Source organism: Triturus cristatus, chromosome 11 (assembly GCF_964204655.1).
Source record: "Triturus cristatus chromosome 11, aTriCri1.1, whole genome shotgun sequence".
NCBI classification, from domain to species: domain Eukaryota; kingdom Metazoa; phylum Chordata; class Amphibia; order Caudata; family Salamandridae; genus Triturus; species Triturus cristatus.
The window spans coordinates 591,169,501-591,193,885 of record NC_140594.1 but is presented as its reverse complement, the minus strand read 5'-3'; the positions used below and the strand labels follow the sequence as shown (position 1 = coordinate 591,193,885).

Sequence of the window (24,385 nt, the reverse complement as noted above, 5' to 3'; positions counted from 1 at the left end):
CAGCAGAAGTAGGATGCCGATTGCAGAGACTGGTAGCGGAACACCGGAGCCACAGGTCACATGACATTACACTAGGCCTGCCCACACACCTTGCCATGAGGGTGCACATGTCATGACTCACCACACATTCCTTGTGAGGATGCTGACATGGCCTTGTCACGCTACTCCGTGTCCCATGCATACATGTGCACCTCACATCCGATAACACATGTGGCATGGTGTGCGGAACAGTGTGCAATGACAATCTACACACAGACACATGTTGGTTGCTGCAACGGCTGCAGCTTTTGAGGGTGCTACAACATCAACCTGATGTAAATCCCGGACACATAAATGACATAGTCACATTGTGCACTGTGGGTAGTGACAAGTCATGTGTCATGACCCCTGTACCGGGCATCATGGGACACTTCCGTGTGTTGGTGTCCGTGCCATGCCAGTGACGCTCACCCCAAGTGCGCAGTACGACATGCACACATGTCAAAGGAGTCAAGGGCATGCCTGGCACACATTGCACCCTCACACAGTGCACCTGTACACATCTCATCATACATCTGGTGCCTCCTCCACTCAGGAGGCATGTTCCACATCACAGCCTGTGACACCTGTGCCCCACACATGTAGTAATGCACAGACGATGCCTTGATGTCCATTCCTGGACAAGTATGTCCATCCATGGACAAGTATGTCCGCCCTATTCCTACCTGTGTGTCGCCTATCACCACAGTGATGTGTACAAACCGCCGTACTGCTGCTAAGAGGGCCTGTGTATGTTCCCAAATCACTGTGGGAGTGCTGCCGTATGTGTACCCATCGTGATGGCGAGCGTACAGGCATTTGTACGGTCCGTACCACAACGAGTACGCATACGCGTGCAGAACCATAGTGAGAGGGCCGTACACTCGCATGTACGCTCACTATCACTATGGGTCTGCACGCGTATGCGTACACGTAGTGGTACGGACCGTACACACGCATGTACGCTCACTATCACTATGGGTCTGCACGCGTATGCGTACACGTGGTGGTACGGACCGTACACTCGCATGTACGCTCACTATCACTACGGGTACGCATACGCGTGCAGACCCATAGTGATAGTGAGCGTACATGCGTGTGTACGGTCCGTACCACTACGTGTACGCATACGCGTGCAGACCCATAGTGATAGTGAGCGTACATGCGTGTGTACGGTCCGTACCACTACGTGTACGCATACGCGTGCAGACCCATAGTGATAGTGAGCGTACATGCGTGTGTACGGTCCGTACCACTACGTGTACGCATACGCGTGCAGACCCATAGTGATAGTGAGCGTACATGCGTGTGTACGGTCCGTACCACTACGTGTACGCATACGCGTGCAGACCCATAGTGATAGTGAACGTAGGCATGCATGTACGGGCCGTTGCCATGCATTTGGGGTGCCCTAGGGCCCCGAAACGCACCGTACCTGTGTGTGATTCTCCAAATTACATAGGGGACAAGTATTAAGGCCTACATGCATGCTGGTTGTCATGGAGACCAAGTTCAAATTTCGAAATTGTTCTGGAAGGTGCACAGCAGAAGTCAGTTGGAATTGTTCTACTTTGTTGCAATGTGTTTGTGGGGCTGACATCATGCAGGAGAATGAAACCGATAGAGAACCCACAGACTGCTAGGTTTGAAGGGATTGGTGGAAACATAGGATGCAAATGTGAGTGACCAATCACTCTGTACTCCTGTGCATGAGACTGGGCAGAAGGGCACATATAAGGCAGCCAGGTCCCATGAGGGAGTACTTGCCTGCACATCTTTGCATTTGTCGACCAAGCTGCTGCTACTGATTCCCTGGAACCATGTCAAGGGCTGTGGAGAGGTCACAGCCATTCACCCTGGAGGAGAACATGGCTCTGCTGGATGTGATCCTCCCACAGTACCCCATGCTGTATGGGCGACCAGGGTATCAGGTGAGTGCATAGGCCACTGCCACAGACTGTCCCTATGTTGTGACTGTGACTTCCGGCATTGTGTCCTGGTGTGACACACATGCCATGTACTGTCGGGGGGGTACCAGGGGGGGGGTGCCTGATGTCTCCCAGCAGTGCCCTGAGACAGGAGGGGTGTGTGCGGAGTCCTCCCAGCAGTGCCCTGAGACAGGAGGGGTGTGTGCAGATTCCTCCCAGCAGTGCCCTGAGACAGGAGGGGTGGGTGCGGAGTCCTCCCAGCAGTGCCCTGAGACAGGAGGGGTGTGTGCAGATTCCTCCCAGCAGTGCCCTGAGACAGGAGGGGTGGGTGCGGAGTCCTCCCAGCAGTGCCCTGAGACAGGAGGGGTGGGTGCGGAGTCCTCCCAGCAGTGCCCTGAGACAGGAGGGGTGTGTGCAGATTCCTCCCAGCAGTGCCCTGAGACAGGAGGGGTGTGTGCAGATTCCTCCCAGCAGTGCCCTGAGACAGGAGGGGTGGGTGCGGAGTCCTCCCAGCAGTGCCCTGAGACAGGAGGGGTGTGTGCAGATTCCTCCCAGCAGTGCCCTGAGACAGGAGGGGTGGGTGTGGAGTCCTCCCAGCAGTGCCCTGAGACAGGAGGGGTGGGTGCGGAGTCCTCCCAGCAGTGCCCTGAGACAGGAGGGGTGTGTGCAGATTCCTCCCAGCAGTGCCCTGAGACAGGAGGGGTGTGTGCAGATTCCTCCCAGCAGTGCCCTGAGACAGGAGGGGTGTGTGCAGATTCCTCCCAGCAGTGCCCTGAGACAGGAGGGGTGGGTGTGATGCACAGTGTGAGCCTTGATCATTGATTGTGACATAGCCATCATTCCACCTGTGTACCCACTATGGCACGTACTGCCTTTTCCCTCACCAGAGGATGATGTCCCTATGACAGAGGTGCAATGCGTTGGCTGCATGACATGCCTTGTTGTAACCAGCTAATTTGTTCTCATATGTCTCTCTGTGACATGTGGCTGGTGTATTGATGTGGTGTCACTTGTTCTTCCTCACAGGTAGGCGCCACTGCCAAGGAGCAGATCTGGCTGACCGCCGTCAGTGCCGTGAGGCGTGTGGATGGTCGGAGGCGGAGCCTGTCCCAGGTGAGGAAACGCTGGCAGGATATCCGGTGCTGGACGCGGAGGATTGCACGGCTCCTGCTGGGGGACTCACCTGACAGCCACAAGAACCGCGGCCGCCGCCGTCTGAGCCACCTCCACAGGCGTGTGCTGCCGGTGGTCTTTCCAGACCTGGAGAGGCGCTTACAGGCGATGCAGCAGCCGGAAGGGGGTAGGTACATGTGCGTTTGTTGTGTGTCACCGGCATTTGTAAGGGCACAGTGGCATGAATTCACTGGCAGGGTTTAAAGGTGCTGTGCAGATCCAGTTTGCCCCAGTATAGCGCTGCGCCCCTGCCACCCTTCCCCTCCTTGCAATGTGTTCCCTGGTCTGTGTGTAGTCACTCCTTCACAAGGTAATGTAGGCTGGCGCTTTGTCCACAAGAACAATGACTGTAGCATCATGTGTGGTGGTGGTGTGTAACAGGTTGTGGGACCTTGCCTGTGAACTGTCAAGTTCACTGCATGTGGGTTCCATGTCAGTTGGCACTGATGCTGACTCCAGACATGGGAGTTGGTCTCTCATGTGTCATGCCTCATAGCGCATGTCCTATGTAGTGGCCTGTGACATGATGTGCATGAGTGTGCGATACGCATAGTGCAGGGATGGTGACGTGTGTAGCAGTCATGACCATTCTGTAGCATGTAGTTGCGTGCCCACTACTGTCCCCTGGGGCACCTTATCCTCAGTATTGTATGTGTCATCATCAACGTGGACACTCTCACTGTCTACAGCGTAGGTTGTGCTCTGTGCCATTGTCCCCTGTCACCATGTATATAGACGTGCTATTATGTACAGGTGTCCACTGTGCAGCCTGACCTGATTGTCCTTCTTCATACTCACAGTTGCCAGTGCCTGTGTGTCTTGTTATACTCATCTGAGGATGGGCACTGGTACCTCATTATTTGTACAGGCGCACCTTGGCTGTTTGGCGTCCAATCTTGCTTTTTGCCTGCCCCTGTGTTTATCACCCAGACTATGAGATGTCGGTGCCACCTGTGTCTCAACAATTTGCATCGTGTGGGGGTTTTTTGGGGCGGGCAATGCCTATGTGTCAAATCCTGATTTCTACTTGCTGGGTCTGGCCAGTGTGTGATGTTACTGGACACACACGCAAGGTGCAGTGACCGAGTAATGTTGGGCATGTTTGCAGCATTACCTATGCAGCATGTGTCTCAAGTTCATGGATATTGTCCCTGGTCATCGGTATTTTCACCAACGCTGTGTGGTGCAGATGCAGTGCTGGATTGTCCCCAGGGCCTGGGTGCTATGTCAGACTCCGTTTCCTGTCTTTAGCTATTGTCTCATGCTCTCCATGGTATTTCAGTGGCATGGTGGCTCAACCAACTGTGTGTTTCATGCCCTACATCGGTACCTTGTTTTGCAGATGTTAGGGATCTTCCTTTTCAGGCTATGCAATGTTACCTATGTCGATTGGACTCATGTGACTGATGTGTACAGCTGTCTGATTAAATTCTGTCTCTCCACCCTGCCCACAGCATCGTCGGGGGACACAGAGGGAGACATGGACACAGGCAAGGCGGAGGGACCGAGCACCAGTGCCAGCCGTGACATCGGGGCTGGTACATCGAGTGGGACAGAGGTGGAGGATAGTGCTGCCGAGGACCTGTCGACTGGCACGTCAGAATACGAAGCTGACAGGTCCGAGGAGGAGTTATCCGAGTGGGCGGTGGCTGCACCAGCAGCTGACAGCGGAACAACACCTTGCACCGCCCCCTCAGTTCCCATCAGCCGCCTCCCACTTGCTCGTGTCCCTTCCCAGCGTGCCCGGTCACCGCATGTCTCCTTCCTGCCAGGCACCGCACCCCCTGCCCCTGTCTCCACTGCTGCCGCCAATGCTGAGTCTATGGACATCCAGCGGCAAATGCAGGTTGGTCAGGCTGCGATCCTTAATGTCCTCCATTCCCACGGGAAAACCCTCACCAACATCGAGGCATTCTTGGAGGGCATTCATTCTTCGCAGGCTGACCAACGCAACTTGCTGAGGTCCATAGACTCCACACTGACTGCAGCAGTGGGTCTCCTGCAGCGCGACCTCCCCCCACCTACCCCTGCCCCATCCACACTTCCCACTTCCATGCCTGTCCCACGTACACCCAGACGTCGGCATGCACCCACCACAACAGACACAGGCACCACACCAGCAGGGAAGGTCCACCGCACTCCTCCTGACACGCACACACAGGGTGAGATAGGCACACCCACTGGGTCGGGAGGCAAACGTGTGACACGCAGCCAGAGTGGGAGTCCGCATTCCACACAATCCACTCCCTCCAAATCCCCTCCACTCAGCTCTCCTGGCCACATCTCCCCCAAGGACTCCTTCATGGCCGCTCTGTCCCTGAGCCCCACAGTTCCACCACCACGCAAGCGGTCAAGGAAGTCCTCGGTCAGGGTGGTTGAGTCTCCCCCCCTGTCTCCACCCTCCCCCGGTGGCGCTGCAACCCATCCCTCTGACCCCCCCCCCTCCTTGGGGCCTGAGGTCACTTCGGGTGCAGGGGACTCCCTGGAGGACCTTGCTAAGGTGTGTAGTGCCATCCTGGCCTCCGCCTTTGGCCATGACACACCCCCTGTGGTTGAGTCCTCCATCCCTGCACCCACAACGCCGCCCCTTTGCCCTGATGTCCCTGCGGTGCCTGTTGCTTCCCCCCCCCCTGATGCCCTCACCAGTATGGAAGACGATGCCATTTGACTGTGCAGGCAAGGTAGGGGACACACATCCCACTGTGTCCCCCGTCCAGCTGGGAATCATTGACTGCCCTATGGCCTTTGTTGAAATTGAACTGCCTGCGATCCACGGACATTGTGCTCATGCTGAATACAGCTTATTTTTGTTTTCATTATCACACTCCTGCTATGGTGGTATTGTTGTTTGTGGGGCTGCTACATTGTTTTGGGTGGTGTTTAAGGCTTTGGGTGTGTGGGATTTGTAGTAGTGTGCTGCTCATTGGGGCGACCCTGGGATCTGTGTGCCATCACAAGGTGTTGGCTAACTTCCTTAGGTCATGTCAGCAGTTACTGCATGGTTCAATTGTCCCAGGGTGTATTCCTTCCTCTGTGTACCCAGTTTCTTCCCTGCAGGGTGTTCACAATGTTTAGCGCAGAGCTGTGTCTACATGAGCTGTGTGTGTGACGGAGCCCTTCTACTTTGGCCATGCATGCATGGCCATGTCTCCACCTGCAACAATCGTGGCATCCTTGGTGATCACTGTACTTGTGTGTGGAGTCTGTTGACATGAGTTCATGGGGACATGTTCCCTTGTAGGCAGTATGGATGTGGGTAATTCCGGCATCACACACATGTGTTACACCCCTCCTGTGTCTGGGCACTGCTGGTTGGACTCTGCACCCACCCCTCCTGGGTCTGGGCACTGCTGGGAGGACTCTGCACCCACCCCTCCTGTCTCAGGGCACTGCTGGGAGGACTCTGCACCCACCCCTCCTGGGTCTGGACACTGCTGGGAGGACTCTGCACCCACCCCTCCTGTCTCAGGGCACTGCTGTGAGGACTCTGCACACACCCCTCCTGTGTCTGGGCACTGCTGGGAGGACTCTGCACCCACCCCTCCTGTCTCAGGGCACTGCTGTGGGGACTCTGCACCCACCCCTCCTGGGTCTGGGCACTGCTGGGAGGACTCTGCACCCACCCCTCCTGTCTCAGGGCACTGCTGGGAGGACTCTGCACCCACCCTTCTGGGTCTGGACACTGCTGGGAGGACTCTGCACCCACCCCTCCTGTCTCTGGGCACTGCTGGGAGGACTCTGCACACACCCCTCCTGTCTCAGGGCACTGCTGGGAGGACTCCACACCCACCCCTCCTGTCTCAGGGCACTGCTGTGAGGACTCTGCACACACCCCTCCTGTGTCTGGGCACTGCTGGGTGGACTCTGCACACACACCTCCAATTTCTGGATATGTACGCTTGGGACATACACGGTGTGGGTGCGCTCCATGCATTCGAGGTGAGGGTACGGGTCGTACTTACACTGTTGGCATGGGGGGTACGCTCCATGCATACGCGGGTGGGGGTACGGGTCGTACTTACACTGGTGGGGGTGGGGGTACGGTCCGTACGTCCGCGGGTGAGGGTTCGAGTCGTACTTACACTGTTGGCATGGGGGGTACGCTCCATGCATACGCGGGTGAGGGTACGGGTCGTACTTACACTGTTGGGGTGGGGGGTACGCTCCTTGCATACGCGGGTGAGGGTACGGGTCGTACTTACACTGTTGGGGTGGGGGGTACGCTCCTTGCATACGCGGGTGAGGGTTCGAGTCGTACTTACACTGGTGTGGTGGGGGTACGGTCCGTGAGTCCAGGAGTCGTACTTACACTGGTGGGGGTGGGGGTACGGTCCGTACGTCCGCGGGTGAGGGTTCGAGTCGTACTTACACTGTTGGCATGGGGGGTACGCTCCATGCATACGCGGGTGAGGGTACGGGTCGTACTTACACTGTTGGGGTGGGGGGTACGCTCCTTGCATACGCGGGTGAGGGTACGGGTCGTACTTACACTGTTGGGGTGGGGGGTACGCTCCTTGCATACGCGGGTGAGGGTACGGGTCGTACTTACACTGTTGGGGTGGGGGTACGCTCCTTGCATACGCGGGTGAGGGTTTGAGTCGTACTTACACTGGTGTGGTGGGGGTACGGTCCGTGAGTCCAGGAGTCGTACTTACACTGGTGGGGGTGGGGGTACGGTCCGTACGTCCGCGGGTGAGGGTTCGAGTCGTACTTACACTGTTGGCATGGGGGGTACGCTCCATGCATACGCGGGTGAGGGTACGGGTCGTACTTACACTGTTGGGGTGGGGGGTACGCTCCTTGCATACGCGGGTGAGGGTACGGGTCGTACTTACACTGTTGGGGTGGGGGGTACGCTCCTTGCATACGCGGGTGAGGGTTCGTGTCGTACTTACACTGTTGGCATGGGGGGTACGCTCCATGCATACGCGGGTGGGGGTACGGGTCGTACTTACACTGTTGGCATGGGGGGTACGGTCCGTACGTCCGCGGGTGAGGGTTCGAGTCGTACTTACACTGTTGGCATGGGGGGTACGCTCCATGCATACGCGGGTGGGGGTACGGGTCGTACTCACACTGTTGGGGTGGGGGTACGCTCCATGCATACGCGGGTGGGGGTACGGGTCGTACTTTCACTGTTGGGGTGGGGGGTATGCTCCTTGCATACGGGGTGGGGGTAGGGTCCGTACATATCCGTCCCCACGCTATGTGATGCTTGTGCGGGCCGTACCCAGGCCTTTGCCACGTGGGTACGATCCGTCCCGCCATTGTTGGGGTGACGTGTGTGTGGGCGTGGTACGACTCGTACCCACGCTCTTCAGGCGTGGGTACGGGACGTACCTGTCTGGTTGTGTTGCCGGTTCGCGTGGTGACGGACTTCCGTTGTGGCGGTTGCTGGCTTATCAGGACACGCCCCCACCCCCTCGTGGTGACCAGGGCATGGAGGTCAGGTATGTCCAGGCCATGTGTGACTTATGTGGTTGTTTTGTGGCCTGCCCTGGTCGTGCCACCCCCACCCCACCCCACTTTCCCCCCTCCCTTAGTTATTCTGACCTTCTGCGGCGTCTGCGTCGGTGCCTGTAGAGCAGGTGGACTGCTATGAGGGCAGGGATGACTCGTAGGTTCGGGTCCATGTCTGTCCGTCGCGTACTGGTACTCCTTGATCGCGTCGTCCTGTCGCGTACTGGTACTCCTTGATCGCGTCGTCCTGTCGCGTACGGGTCCTCCTTGATCGCGTCGTCCTGTCGCGTACGGGTCCTCCTTGGTCGCGTCGTCCTGTGTGTCCGTCGCGTACTGGTCCTCCTTGTTCGCGTTGTCGTCTGTCCGTCGCGTACTGGTGGTCCTTGTTCGCGTCGTCCAGATTTCCCGGCAGTTTTTGGCTGCCGCAAAATCTTCACCGTGCGGGGTGACGTCGGTGCGAATCGTGATTCCTGGTTCGTGAATGGCTGGCTGCGAGCGTCCCGACGTCAGGTCGGCGCTTTCCCGGATCGCATTGGTAGGTGTTTTTTTGTTCGGTCGGGCTTTTTTACGATTCGTACGGTAATGGTGTACCCGTGCGAATCGTAATTCCTTGTTTGTAAAAATTGACGACCGGGTACGCGTCGGGCGGAGATTATGCTCCGTCCGACGGTTCGTACCCGGTTTTTGCCGGATCGTGATCGGCACCATATTGTTTTGGTTGGTTTAGTTTTTTAAGTGGGGTGGTATTGCTGTTTGGTATGGACTATATTTTTTTTGTTGAAACGTATTTTATTGTTTTACAAATCAACAACTCAACAAACATTCCCCCGCCTTCACTGGCCCAGAAGTACCACACATTTATCATCAAGACCAATTATTCAGGAGAAGGAACAACCTTCCCACCCATTTCTCTACCCCCCCCCTCCCCCACCACATGTCAATGTACCCCCGTCCCCTACCCCTCTTACTATGTGCCCCTCCTCCCTAATAAATAAGATGCAGGAGCCCAACCTCTCCCTAAGCAAACAGAGCCTTCCCTCATGCCCAGTGGTATAGACTATAGGTGTTAATTTATACAGGTTTTTTAAAACTTAAAAAAGAGAACATCGATTTGTTTAGGGGTTTAGGATGTTTTGGGGTTGGAGTAGGATTTAATTAATATTTTATAAAGTATTTTGATAGTATACTTACTTTTTAGTGAGTCTTTTCTGGCAATCTTCAATATTTTCTTTAGCAGTTTGGAGTAATATCTGTAGTGGAAACATAAAGAGATGGAATATATAAGTTAGTTACTTATTTGAGTAAAGATAAATTAGTGTTTTAGTTTAATTTGGCAGTTTAGTTAGAAAAGAATATTTACTTACGTTTTTAGAATAGTAGTAGGATGTAGGTTTCTTCTGTTTAGCAGAGTTTCTTCTTCGTTCAATGCTTTGGTTTAAGGCACAGTAGAAGACTTGTTTTAATTGGTTTATATAGTGGTTTTAAATTGTTTCTTGAATGTTATTGGTTGTTTTCTGTATGTGGCCTTTCTATTGGATGGTTTGAATTTTTTTAAGTTAATTGGTTTCCTTTTATGGAAAATGCTAAGTAAGAGTATATTTAGTTTTAAAGGAGGAGAGTTTTAAATAATTATAGATAAAAAGATTGTTTATAATGTGTTGTCATTTTTTTTAAATGTGTTCGAAATGCCAATGTGATAATTATTTCAGTGTTTTTTTATTATTTTGTTAAATATTGAGATCATTATAAATGTTATGTTTATGTTTAAGTAGAATCTCATTTGAAAATGTATGTTTTCGGAAAATATTGTCTTTATGTTGTTTAAAGTATTGGTTTTATTAGTATTAGAATAGTCGATATATTTAAAAAAAACGATATTATTGATGTCTATATTTTGGTTATCGATATTTGTGACATGTGTTATATTTATTTACTTATGTCGATATTTAGTATTGCGATGTTTATGTGTGCGATTTTTGTGTGATCGATATAATTGTATTACGATATTGTAGTGTCGATATTAGTGTAGTTTTTTAAATAAGTATACAATGTCGATATTTTTGATGTCGATATATTTGATGCGATATTTGTGTAGTTCGATAATGTGTCTTTCGATAATATGTCAGAGATCCGTTTGCAGTTCCTAAGTGTGAGTGGGAGTGTCCAGGTCTGTGAAGAAGTGCCCTAACAAACCCCGAAGGATGTCATGCTTCATCATTGGGCCTGCTCCTTGTCGGGCCGGTGCTGCAATGCCTGATGGGCACCCACATAGGGGCTCTTTAGCGGAGATCTTTTTTTGATGAAGCCATTAGGTGCATGTGGGTGTGTGGACTAGGTAATGAAGTGAGTGTAGAATGGTGTCTTAAAAGAGGTCTAGGGCAACCCTATTGCCTAAACGTTATTCCTGCACTAACCTAACTAAAAGCAGGAAGCCCTAACTGGATACAATGGTCCTAAAGGGCATGTGTAGTGTAAAAGGTTGACATGCTTCTTGCCTGTAATAGCTCGTAATGGGTCTTGTGGCAATTTGTCAGGACCAAAAGTTATTAGAGAAGTATCTCAACTCTAACACTACCGCAATGCTGGTTCTGAAAATGGCGAGATATAGGTGCCAATTACGATCCGGTAGAAAAATTCCCCGTGCGACTCGTATCCGGTCTTTTTACCGTACGAATCGTACAAGTGCCGTACGAACTGGCAATCACGATTCGCATGGTAAAAAGTCCATACGAACCGCATTTGGAATCATTCCCCACACGTCCTCGGGTCGGAAAATGTGTCCGACACGTCCTCGGACGATTTACCATACAAACATGAAAAGCGAAGCCGACCGGGGAATCACGAACCATCCCGGGCGTCCGAACTCACAACCGTATGGTAAAAACACCGTCCGCACCGAACTCCCATTGCAACCATGGAGATATGTGCCCGCATACGCGCCAAACAATCCCCCCAGCACCCATACGTTCGAGTCGTACTCCCCGTTAATGTACACCCCCCCCCTGTATGTACACCCGTGTACGTGTCGAACCCCCACCCGTGTATGTACACCCCAGTACGTTCGAGTCCTACCCCCACCCCTGTACGTGTCGTACCACCATCTAAGTACACCCCAGTACGTTCGAGTCGTACCCCCACCCCTGTACGTGTCGTGCCACCGTCTATGTACACCCCAGTACGTTCGAGTCGTACCCCCACCCCTGTACGTGTCCGACCCCCATGTATGTACACCCCAGTACGTTCGAGTCGTACCCCCACCCCTGTACGTGTCCGACCCCCATGTATGTACACCCCAGTACGTTCGAGTCGTACCCCCACCCCTGTACGTGTCCGACCCCCATGTATGTACACCCCAGTACGTACGAGTCGTACCCCCACCCCTGTACGTGTCCGACCCCCATGTATGTACACCCCAGTACGTTCGAGTCGTACCCCCACCCCTGTACGTGTCGTACCACCGTCTATGTACACCCCAGTACGTTTGAGTCGTACCCCCACCCCTGTACGTGTCGTACCCCCGTGTACCTACACCCCAGTACGTTCGAGTCCTACCCCCACCCCTGTACGTGTCGTACCCCCGTGTACCTACACCCCAGTACGTTTGAGTCCTACCCCCACCCCTGTACGTGTCGTACCACCGTCTAAGTACACCCCAGTACGTTCGAGTCGTACCCCCACCCCTGTACGTGTCCGACCCCCATGTATGTACACCCCAGTACGTTCGAGTCGTACCCCCACCCCTGTACGTGTCCGACCCCCATGTATGTACACCCCAGTACGTTCGAGTCCTACCCCCACCTCTGTACGTGTCGTACCACCGTGTACCTACACCCCAGTACGTTCCAGTCAGACCCCCACCCCTGTACGTGTCGTACCACCGTCTATGTACACCCCAGTATGTTCCAGTCGCACCCCCACCACAACCTCCTAAGTACGGAGCGCACCCCATTCCCCAACATCACAACCGCATGTACGAGTCGTACCAAGCCACACACAAGGACAGCACCGTACAACCAAATGGCCCATCTACACACCGTACACACGCTCAAAACGCACGTACACAACCAGGACAAAACAAAACAACACAAGAATACACTATTCGAATGGCACAAAGCCACTAAACATGGCCAACAGACACTAAAAAAACACATACACTGACCTGCAACTGCCAAATACAAACAGAGGCCCTAAACACCACCACTCCTTATAACACACCCACCCAAACTTCAAACACAGCCACACCCACCAATGGACCAATAAAAAGGGCCCACACACACAAACCATGAGCCTTTGCAACAGACTCACTGCTGCCAGACACCACAGACAACTTACAGCACCTTACTACAAGCTTCACCACACCTTACACTTGCACACCTTCACACAACCACCTTCACAAACACACCCTCATCACATTCACACACACACACACCTGCACAACCACACCCACACACCCACAACCATCCACACACACCCCACACCATCCACACACACCCCCCACCATCCACACCCACACCCCTCACCATGCCCACTACCAAGAATCCAAAGTTCAGTAACCGAGAGTTGGAGGTCCTTGTCGATGAAATCCTCAGAGTCGAGCCACAGCTCTTTGGAACATTGGTCAGAAACACCAGCATGGCAGCAAAAACAGCCATGTGGCAGACCATCATCGATGCTGTGAATGCTGTTGGGGACACCAGAAGGACCAGGCAGGAATGCCAATCCAGGTGGTACGATCTGCAGAGGAGGGTCCGAGCCAAGATGCAGGAGGAACACAACCAGGCCAACGCCACTGGAGGACGGCCCTCCCGCAGACCCGTACACTACCAGCCCTGGGAGGAGAGGGTGGTGGCCATACTGCCGGTGGAGGCAGTGGACGGATTAGAAGGACTCCGAGACCCGGGTGAGTACACAAACAACGCACCTCACATGGGGGGAACGTCATCCACAACCAAGCCATCGCATGACTCAACCACACTCCATGAACACGCACATGCCACTGCTGCTACCATGCCCCATGCACCCAGCTGGACAATGTCAAGTCACAGGCCACAGAAGACACCAACACATGACACGGTAACCCGGATGACGGGAGGCTGGGCCCCAAAAATCACATAGTGCAACTCAGAAGCAGACAACAATGCCCTCTGCCCATATGGCCTAGGTCACAGCCAGACAAACACTGTGTCCCCACACAGGAAAGACTCGCCAGCAAATGGCGGACGCCTTGCATCAACACATGGGGGTGAAGGCACTGTTTTGCACATGACAGCAGCTGATGAACAGCCAACATTGTGAAAGAGTGGCAGCACACACCACCACAGCAGCAGCGCACACACAGACACTACACCCAATGGGTGCCTGGAGATCAGAAACAAACTCACTTCAACAAGCCAAGGGCCATTCAAAGATCTGCTAACAGTGTGTTCCCAGGAAGCTGGCCTGAGGTGACAGAGGGTGACACACAGAGGGAGGGAGAGGGGGACAGAGAGGGAGGGAGACACAGGAAGACGGACAGAGGGAGGAGGCTGACCCACAGAGGGAGGGAAAGGGGGACAGAGAGGGAGGGAGAGGGGGACAGAGAGGGAGGGAGACACAGGGACACGGACAGAGGGAGGAGGCTGACACACAGAGGGAGGGAAAGGGGGACAGAGAGGGAGGGAGAAACAGCGACACGGACAGAGGGAGGAGGCTGACACACGGAGGGAGGGAGAGGGGGACAAAGAGGGAGCGAGACGGACAGAGGGAGGAGGCTGATACACGGAGGGAGGGAGAGGGGGACAGAGAGGGAGGGAGAGGGGGACAGAGAGGGAGGGAGAGGGGGACAGAGAGGGAGCGAGACACAGGGAGAGCAAATCAGCCGTGTGGCGTGTGCGAATGTCTGCTCGTCAGCAGGTAGACTGCGTGCATGTAGACAAGGGTGGCCAGTGCCAGAACCCCCCCTCTTCCCCATGGCAAAACACAGGGCCATGTCACAACCTGTTCACGAGCACAACGACAGCTACCTGGATCATATAAGTGTGTGGATCCACTCCATGTGCACATGTACAGTGCTACACGGAAGGCGCCAATGCATGGCTCGCCACACCTGCCCACTCCACTGCTGACTGCAGTCACACTTGACGCAGCAAGTAAGACCGTGCCACACATAGTTAAAGGGGCCAAAGTGGTGCCCAAGGGACACACCCATGCACAAGTCCACTGTGAGTGGAATGCAAGACAGATCCCAATTCCAAGAGGAAATGTCCCAACTTTGAAACTGATGAAACATGGATGTTGCATGGACCAAAATTAACATTGTCTCTCTCACACACAGGTCAACGTCGTGGTTCACCCCCCAACACTGGGGGGGAAGACTCACAGGACCCGGATCTGCAGGAGCCCGATCCCACCGGCAGCGACCACTCTCACCACTCTGTGGACGACCCCGACCGACCTGGCCCCTCTGGTGTCCAACCACCTGCAGCACCTGTGTCAGGTACAACTGTGCCAACCACCACCCCCACTCCTGCCACATCCCAGGAGACACCCAGGATCCCTGCCCCAACACCACAATGCAGCCAGGCTGGCCAGGAGGGACACGGTGTCCCGGGCACCCAGGAGGAGGCAGGCGACAACGCCAATGCCACCCCTCAGGGGTCCCAGAGACCCGATGTGCCCACAAGGGCAGGCCAGGTGCAAGTGGGCAGGGGTGGTGGGAGTGGAGGACGGCGGAGGCACGAGCATGACCAGTTGGCTGGGGAACCGGTATTTGCCCATGTCCGAAACATCATGGACACATACCGGCAGGACACCACGGGCATGGCCCAGGTTGTGTCCACCCTCAATGAGATCAAGGGGACCCTCGATGAGATAAAGACCCAGCAGGCCCAGCAACATGCGGAGCAACATGCCTGTCTACTACGACACCAACGGAGGATGGAGGACAGACAGGCTGAGCAAGTGACGGCGTTCCAGGGGATTCACGATACACTCCGTCGGATGGCCGACAACATGGCCGACCCTCCCTGTGCCAGAAGGCGGAGAACATCACCACCCACAGGGAGGGATCAGGAGGAGGAGGAGGAAACATCCGATGGAGCATCCCAGACGTCGTCACGGCCTGCTTCTGAGGGTCCCCGCAGGAGGGCGGGTCGTCCACGGAAAAGACCGTGAGGGTCGGCGCAACATCACCATCTCCCAGGACACCTGGCCTGGCACCTGGCCCACTGGAGCAACAGCATCACAGCATCAAGAGACATTCTCTGCCACATGGCCCTGCTGGTCACTGCCTGACCAATGTTGACAAAGACTGTGGCATGGACTATGAGGATTTCCAATGGCAAGGACACCAACTCCCCTACTGAACTTTGGATTCCAAACTCCCGGAAAGCCCCTCACGTCATACCCCCCCCCACCCCCCCCACAAAAATAAAAAATCACACCATGAAGAGAAGATGCCTGCTGGTTGCATTATTACCTTACATGTGTCTTGTAAAGTCTAAACATGCCTGAGTTATCTTTTGACTTCAACCATCCACACCCTGGGGCCTGAGTCTGGCACAGGACACACGGGTCACAGTGTATTAGGCAAGACAGACATGGAGCACCATACACACCCGTGATGGGCCCAACCAGCTGAGGGGGTGGCCGCACAACCGTGCCGACAGACACATTGAGTACAGCAACAGTCATGCGCAGAGGTCAGGGATCATGTGGAGTGTCCTGGGGGGCACCCAGGTATGTGTAGACAGGTGGCAGAACCATGTCCTGCAAGCTTGAGTCCGGTGGATGCAGAGAATGGGGGCCTGGCCAACGTTGGATGCATGGGGATGGCACATGTCACAATACCCACACAGTCATGGACATCATGCCCACTACACAGTCTCAGCCCCCACACACAGCTTGCATCTTGCTACTCGACACATTGACACATAGCCACAATCAGGGAATACCATGCCAGACATGCTGGAAGCACCGTGGCAACACACCAGCATTGACTGAGAAGAGGCACCTTGGAGGCATAGGGACACCTTTATTAGTCATGTTTTCGGGAGTGCAGAGGCAACTTGAAGTACACATGAACACATCTTGTGGAGTAACATGTGGGTCCAACACTGGCACCCCCCTTCTGCAGCACAAATGCCATGGAAGTGGCACACAAGCGTCGGCTAACAGCTAAACACCCACAGCTGCTCACGGAGAGCCTGCCATACACCATAGATCAGCTGATGTGGAAGTCCCACAGCATGTCAAGCCAATGCTAACCGTATGTGTCCGAGGGCAGTGTCACACACATTGATGCCATCATCACAATCCACTATCCCATCACTGATGACTGTCAACCAGTCAGACCATCTATTCAGGTGTACACTGCTGCATGTCGCGTCCCATGCTGATGCTACATGGCTGCAGAGGAACCAAACATCGACAGGGGCAGTGTGCATACATCGTGAACAACTGCCACACCCAATACACCCCTGATGCATCCCTTACCCTATGGAGACTTCCAAACATGTCCGTGCCTGTAACGCTGAGTCAGCCCACGATGACGTGTCCATGAGGAATAGCAGTGCCACAACAATGCAACCAGCAGACGGCATGCGCAAGTACCTGGGGAAGAGAGACACACAAGAAGTCAGCCACAAAAAGCACAGCCACTTGCATGTGCATGTACTCGCCACATGTAAGGATGACAACATGCTAGGTCACAATTATGACTGGGGAAATACAACCATCACTGCCACCATCACTCCAGTGACACACCCACACACACCTCTGACTCACGTGCCATACATGCAGGTGGACACACACATCACAACACATGCCACACGGGGACAAATGCGTGCACACTCAGACACTGGTACTCACCACTAAGCAAAGAAGTCGCGTATGAGCCGAGTCCGGATGTCCTCCTGCGGCTCCACATCCTCCACATCACTAGCCCCATTGCCAAGCCCTTCGTCCTCCACGGGTGGATGGTCCTCGTCATCTTGATCCAGGATGAGTGGCACAGCTTTCTCAACTGCCATGTTGTGCAGCATACAGCAGACCATGAAGATTTTGCAGACCTTCGCAGGGGCATATGGGAGGGCGCCGCCGGTCTTGTGGAGGCACCGAAAGCGGCTCTTCAGCAGGCCAAACGTCCTCTCTATCACTCGCCTTGTCCGGCCATGGGCGGTGTTGTAGCGGAGCTGGGCCGGCGTGATGGGGTTGCGGAGAGGTGTGAGCAGCCATGGCATGTTGGGATAGCCAGCGTCCCCTACATGGGAAGCACATGGACATTGTTAGAACTGGTGAAGCGGTCGTGCTGGTAGGCTATGCAAAATACAGGACTGACAGACTGTACCCACCAACAACACATGCTCTTTCGTTGCGCAGCTGCATCATCATTTCAGGCATCCTGCTACACCTCATGATGTAGGCATCGTGTGCTGATCCTGGAAAACGAGCACAGACATGTGAAATCACCATGTTGGACTGACACACCACAAGGGCATTGATGGAGTGGTAGTGCTTCCGATTGCGGTACGCTACCTCCCGTGCGTGTGGTGGTACCAAAGCTACATGTGTCCCATCTATGGACCCAATGACATGGGGCATCCCTCCCAGGGCATAGAATCCACGCTTGACCGCAGTCAACTGTTCAGGGGTTGGGAACTTGATGAAGTCATCCAGGTGAATCAACATGGCCTCTAAGAAATCATGCAGCACACGGCAGAACATGCTCTGGGACATGCCACCAACATGAGCTATGGTATATTGAAAGGTACCCGTGGCAAGAAAATGTAGGGCTGCCATTACCTTCAGCTGGGGTGTCAGTGCCGTAGGATACCTGTTCTGCGGTTCCAGGTGTGGTGCCAGTCTCGCCGTCAACTCCAGAATCAACCGTCGTGGGAAGCGGTAGCACCAGATCCGATCATTCTCCCGCATGTCAGCCAAGTCCGGCATTGTTCGGGGAAGAGGCGGCGCTCTGCAGTAATTTGGAAGTGACAAGGAAGAGTGAGTGCACCACAACAACAATTTATATGTACAGAGCACATGTTAATCTGTCAATACACATATGCTACATAGGGATTCACGTATGTGCTAAATGCCCAGGACACGTATGGCTGGCAGGTGACACTCCTACCAAGACCCAGCTACACACGGAGATTGAGAACCTCCCCATGCCATGCCATGGGAATAGCTGTGTCCCAGTGCAAGTGAACAGCCAGACGCAACACTGGAGTGACATACGCCCACACATCAGCAGAAGTAGGATGCCGATTGCAGAGACTGGTAGCGGAACACTAGAGCCACAGGTCACATGACATTACACTAGGACAGCCCACACACCTTGCCATGAAGGTGCACATGTCATGACTCACCACACAATCAATGTGAGGATGCAGACATGTCCTTGTCACACTACTCCGTGTCCCATGCATACATGTGCACCTCACATCCGATACCACATGTGGCATGGTGTGCGGAACAGTGTGCAATGTCAATCTACACACAGACACATGTTGGTTGCTGCAACAGCTGCAGCTTTTGAGGGTGCTCCAACATCAACCTGATGGGAAGCCCCCACACATACATGACATAGTCACATTGTGCATCGTGGGTAGTGACAAGGCAGGTGTGGTAACCCCTGTAGCGGGCATCAGGGGACACTTCCGTGTGTTGGTGTCCGTGCCATGCCAGTGACGCACACCCCAAGGGTGCAGTACGACATGCACACATGTCAAAGGAGTCAAGGGCATGCCTGGCACACATTGCACCGTCACAAAGTACACCTGTACACATCTCATCATACATCTGGTGCCTTCTCCACTCAGGAGTAATGTTCCACATCACAGCCTGTCACACCTGTGCCCCACACATGTAGTAATGCACAGACGATGGCTTGATGTCCATCCATGGACAAGTATGCCCATCCATGGACAGGTATGTCCGCCCTATTCCTACCTGTGTGCCGCCTATCACCACTGTGATGTATAAAAACCGCCGTACTGCTGCTAAGAGGGCCTGTGTACGTTCCCAAATCACTATGGGAGTGCTGCCGTTTGTGTACCCATCGTGATGGCGAGCGTACAGGCATTTGTACGGTCCGTACCACTATGAGCACGCATACGCGAGGACACCCATAGTGATAGGGCCGTACGCACGCATTTACGCTCACTATCACTATGGGTGTTCACGCGTATGCGTACTCGTAGTGGTACGGGCCGTACACACGCATGTACGCTCACTATCACTATGGGTGTCCTCGCGTATGCGTACTCGTTGTGGTACGGGCCGTACACACGCATCTACGCTCACTATCAGTATGGGTCTGCTCGCGTATGCGTACTCGTAGTGGTACGGGCCGTACACTCGCATCTACGCTCACTATCACTACGAGTACGTATACGCGAGCAGACCCATACTGATAGTGAGCGTAGATGCGTGTGTACGGGCCGTACCACTACGAGTACGCATACGCGAGGACACCCATAATGATAGTGAACGTAGGCACGCGTGTAGGGGCCGTTGCAATGCATTTGGGGTGCCCTAGGGCCCCGAAACGCACCGTACCTGTGTGTGACGCTGAAAATTACATAGGGGACAAGTATTAAGGCCTACATGCATGCTGGTTGTCATGGAGACCAAGTTCAAATTTCGAAATTGTTCTGGAAGGTGCACAGCAGAAGTCAGTTGGAATTCTTCTACTTTGTTGCAATGTGTTTGTGGGGCTGACATCATGCAGGAGAATGAAACCGATAGAGAACCCACAGACTGCTAGGTTTGAAGGGATTGGAGGAAACATAGGATGCAAATGTGAGTGACCAATCACTCTGTACTCCTGTGCATGAGATGGGCCAGCAAGGCAGATATAAGGCAGCCAGGTCCCATGAGGGTGCACTTGCCTGCACATCTCTGTATTCCACGACCCAGCTGCTGCTACTGATTCCCTGGAACCATGTCAAGGGCTGTGGAGAGGTCACAGCCATTCACCCTGGAGGAGAACATGGCTTTAGTGGATGTGATCCTCCCACAGTACCCCATGCTGTATGGGCGACCAGGTTATCAGGTGAGTGCAGTGTCCACTGCCACAGACTGTGTCCCTTTTTTGTGACTGTGACTTCTGAAATTGTGTCCAGGTGTGACACACATGCTATGTACTGTAGGGTGGGTCACAAGGGGGGGGAATGCCTGATGTCTCCCAGCAGTGCCCTGAGACAGGAGGGGTGGGTGCAGAGTCCTCCCAGCAGTGCCCTGAGACAGGAGGGGTGGGTGCCTATCACTCCCAGCAGTGCCCTGAGACAGGAGGGGTGGGTGTGATGCACAGTGTGAGGCTGGATCTTTGATTGTGTCGTTGCCCTCATTCCACCTGTGTCCTTTCAATGGCACGTACTGCTTTTGCCCTTCCCCAGAGGATCATGTCCCTATGGCAAAGGTGCAATGCGTTGGATGCATACTAGGCCTTGTTGTGAACAGCGAATGTGTTCTAATCTGTGTCCCTGTGACATGTGCCAGGTGTATTGATGTAGTGTCACTTGTCCATCCTCACAGGTAGACGCCTCTGGCAAGGAGCAGATATGGCTGGACGCCGTAAGCGCCGTGAGGAGTGCGGAAGGTCGGAGGCGGCGCATGTCCCAGGTGAGGAAACGCTGGCAGGATATCCGGTGCTGGACGCGGAGGATCGCACGGGTCCTGCTGGGGGACTCACCTGAGAGCCACAAGAACCGCGGACGCCGCCGTCTCTCCCACATCCAGAAACGTGTGCTGGCGGTGGTCTTTCCTGACTTGGACAGGCGTCTACAGGACATGCAGCAGCCGGAAGGGGGTAGGTACATGTGTGTGTTTGTTGTGTTTCACCAGCATTTGTAAGTGCAATGTTCCATGGATACACTTCCAGGGTTTATGGTGCTGTGCTGATCCTATCCCCCACAGACTTGCTGTGCTCTCCTGCCTCCCTTCCCCTCCTTGCAATGTGTTCCCTGGTCTGTGTGTAGTCGCTCCATCACAAGGTCATGTAGCCTGACACCTTCTACAAGTGTACAATGCCTGCAGCATTATGTGTGGGGGTGGTGTGTAACAGGATTTGGGACCTTACCTGTGCCCTGTCCAGTTCTGGACTTGTGGGTTCCATGTCAGTTGGCACTAATGCTGAGTCCAGACATGGGAGTTAGTCTCTCAAGTGTGAGGCCTTACAGTACGCATGTCCTATGTGGTGGCCTGTGACATGATGTGCATGAGTGTGCGTTACGCATAGTGCAGGGATGTTAGCGTGTGTTGCAGTCATTCCCATTCAGGAGCATGGAGTTGTGTGGCCACTACTGTCCCCAGGGGCATTTTTTCATAGGTATCATGTGTGTAATCCGAATATGTCGACAATCTCTGTGTCTACAGCATAGGTTGTGCTCTGTGCCATTGTCCCCTGGCACCATGTATATTGACGTGCGATGTATTACAAGTGTCCACTGTACAGCCTGACCTGATTTTCCAAGTACATACTCACGGTGGCCATTGCCTGTGTGTCTTGTAGCAATCATCTGATGATGCCCATTTGTACATGATTCTTTGGACAGGCGCACCTTGGGTATTTGGTGTGCAACCTTGATTTGTTGCATCCCATGTGTATTTCACCCAGACTAAGAGATGTACGTGCTTCATGTGTCTCCATAGATTTGTCTCATGTAGGGGGTGGGTGGTGCGGGCATGTCCGACATGTCAAGACCTGATATCTCCTTGCTAGGACTGGCCAGTGTGTGATGTTTGCCTGGACATACACTCAAGGTGCAGTGTGCCAGTCAGGGTGGGCATGTTATCAGTATTACCTATGCTGCATGTGCCTCTTGTTCCTGCCTATGGTCCCTGCTCATCCCTATTTGCTGCCACGCTGTGTGGTGCTGATGCAGTGCTGGATTGTCCCCAGGGCCTTGCTCCTCAGTCAAAATTCCATATCATCTCATTTGCTAGTGTGTCATGCTCTCCATAGTTATTCCATGGCATGGTGGGTCGAAGAACTGTGTCTTGCATGCCCTACATATGTACCTTGTTTTGTAGATGTAACTCTTCCTTTGTATCAGGGTATGCACTGTAACCTACGTAGATTTGACTCATGTGACATATGTATACAGGTGTATGATTACTTTCTGTCTCTTCACCCTGTCCACAGCATCGTCGGGGGACACGGAGGGAGACATGGACACAGACGGCGCGGAGGGACGGAGCACCAGTGCCAGCGGTGACATCGGGGCTGGCACTTCGAGTGGGACTGAGGCGGTGGAGAGTGAACCCGGGGACCTGTCGACTGGCACAACAGAGTATGAAGCCGACGGGTCCGAGGAGGATCCCTCCGAGTGGGCGGTGGTTGCACCACCATCTGACAGCAGCCCTACATCTGGCACCGCCCCCTCCATTGCCATCAGCCGCCTCCCACGTGCTCGTGTCCCTTCCCAGCGTGCCCGGTCCCCACATGTCTCCTTCCTGCCAGGCACCGCACCCCCTGCCCCTGTCTCCACTGCTGCCGCCAATGCTGAGTCTGTGGACATCCAGCGGCAGTTGCAGATTGGTCAGACTGCGATCCTTAATGTCCTCCATGGCCACAGCCAGGTCCTCAACAACATGGAGGCATACTTGGAGGGCATTCATTCATCGCAGGCTGACCAACGCAACTTGCTGAGGTCCATAGACTCCACACTGACTGCAGCAGTGGGTCTCCTGCAGCGCTACGTCCCACCCCCTACCCCTGCTCCTTCCACAATTCCCACTCCCATGCCTGTCCCACATACACCCAGACGTAAGCATGCACCCACCACAACAGACACAGGCACCACACCAGCAGGGAAGGTCCGCCGCACACCTCCTGACACGCACACACAGGGTGCAGTAGGCACACCCACTGGGTCGGGGGGCAAACGTGTCACACGCAGCCAGAGTGGGAGTCCGCATTCCACCCAATCCACTCCCTCCAAATCCCCTCCCCTCAGCTCTCCTGGCCACATCTCCCCCAAAGACTCGTTCATGGCCGCTCTGTCCCTGAGCCCCACAGTGACGCCACCACGCAAGCGGTCAAGGAAGTCCTCGGTCAGGGTGCTTGAGTCCCCCCCCCCTGTCCACATCCTCCCCCAGTGGCGCTGCGACCCATCCCTCTGACCCCCCCCCCTCCTTGGGGCCTGTGGTTCCTTCGGGTGCAGGGGAGTCCCTGGAGGACCTTGCCAAGGTGTGCAGTGAGATCCTAGAATCCACCTTTGGCCCTGCCCCACCCCCTGTGGTGGAGTCCTCCATCCCTGCACCCAATTCACCTACCCTTTGCCCTCCTGTCCCTGCGGTGCCAGTTCCTTCCCCCCCACATGATGCCCTCACCCCTGTGGAAGACGACGACTCGTAACTGTGCATGCAAGCTAGGGGACACGCATCCCACTGTGTCCCCCATCCAGCTCGGACTCCTGGACTGCCCTATGGCCTTTGTTATTATGGGACTTACGTCATACTAGTTTTTTGCTCATGCTGAATAAAGCTATTTATTTTTTGGCCTTGGAACACTCCTGCATTGCTGGCATTGCTGTTGGTGGGGCTGCTACATGGTTGTGGGTGTTGGTCATGTGTTGGGTGTGTGGGAAATGTAGTGGTGTGCTGCTCATAGGGGGGACCCTGGGATCAGTGTGCCTCACACGGTGTTAGCTACCTTTCTCCATTCATGTAAGCAGTTGCTGCATGTTGCAATTGTCCCAAGGTGTTTTCCTTCCTCTGTGTACCCTGACTTCTTCCCTGCAGGGTGTTCCCAATATTTAGTGCAGAGCTGTGTGTACATTAGCTGGGTGTGTGACGGACTCCTTCAACTTTGCACATGCATG

The 24,385-nt window shown here is 54.3% G+C and overlaps 1 protein-coding gene across 1 annotated transcript; it reads left to right on the top strand.

Annotated features, from left to right (window-relative positions):
- The first annotated feature begins 2,971 nt into the window (after positions 1 to 2,971).
- On the top strand, positions 2,972 to 24,069 carry LOC146785141 (uncharacterized). The gene is made up of 3 exons (XM_085633326.1): positions 2,972 to 3,250; positions 21,100 to 21,369; positions 22,705 to 24,069. The coding sequence occupies exons 2-3, from the start codon at positions 21,174 to 21,176 to the stop codon at positions 23,682 to 23,684; spliced, it is 1,176 nt and encodes a 391-aa protein (XP_085489452.1). The 5' UTR covers positions 2,972 to 3,250; positions 21,100 to 21,173; the 3' UTR covers positions 23,685 to 24,069.
- The last annotated feature ends 316 nt before the right edge of the window (positions 24,070 to 24,385 follow it).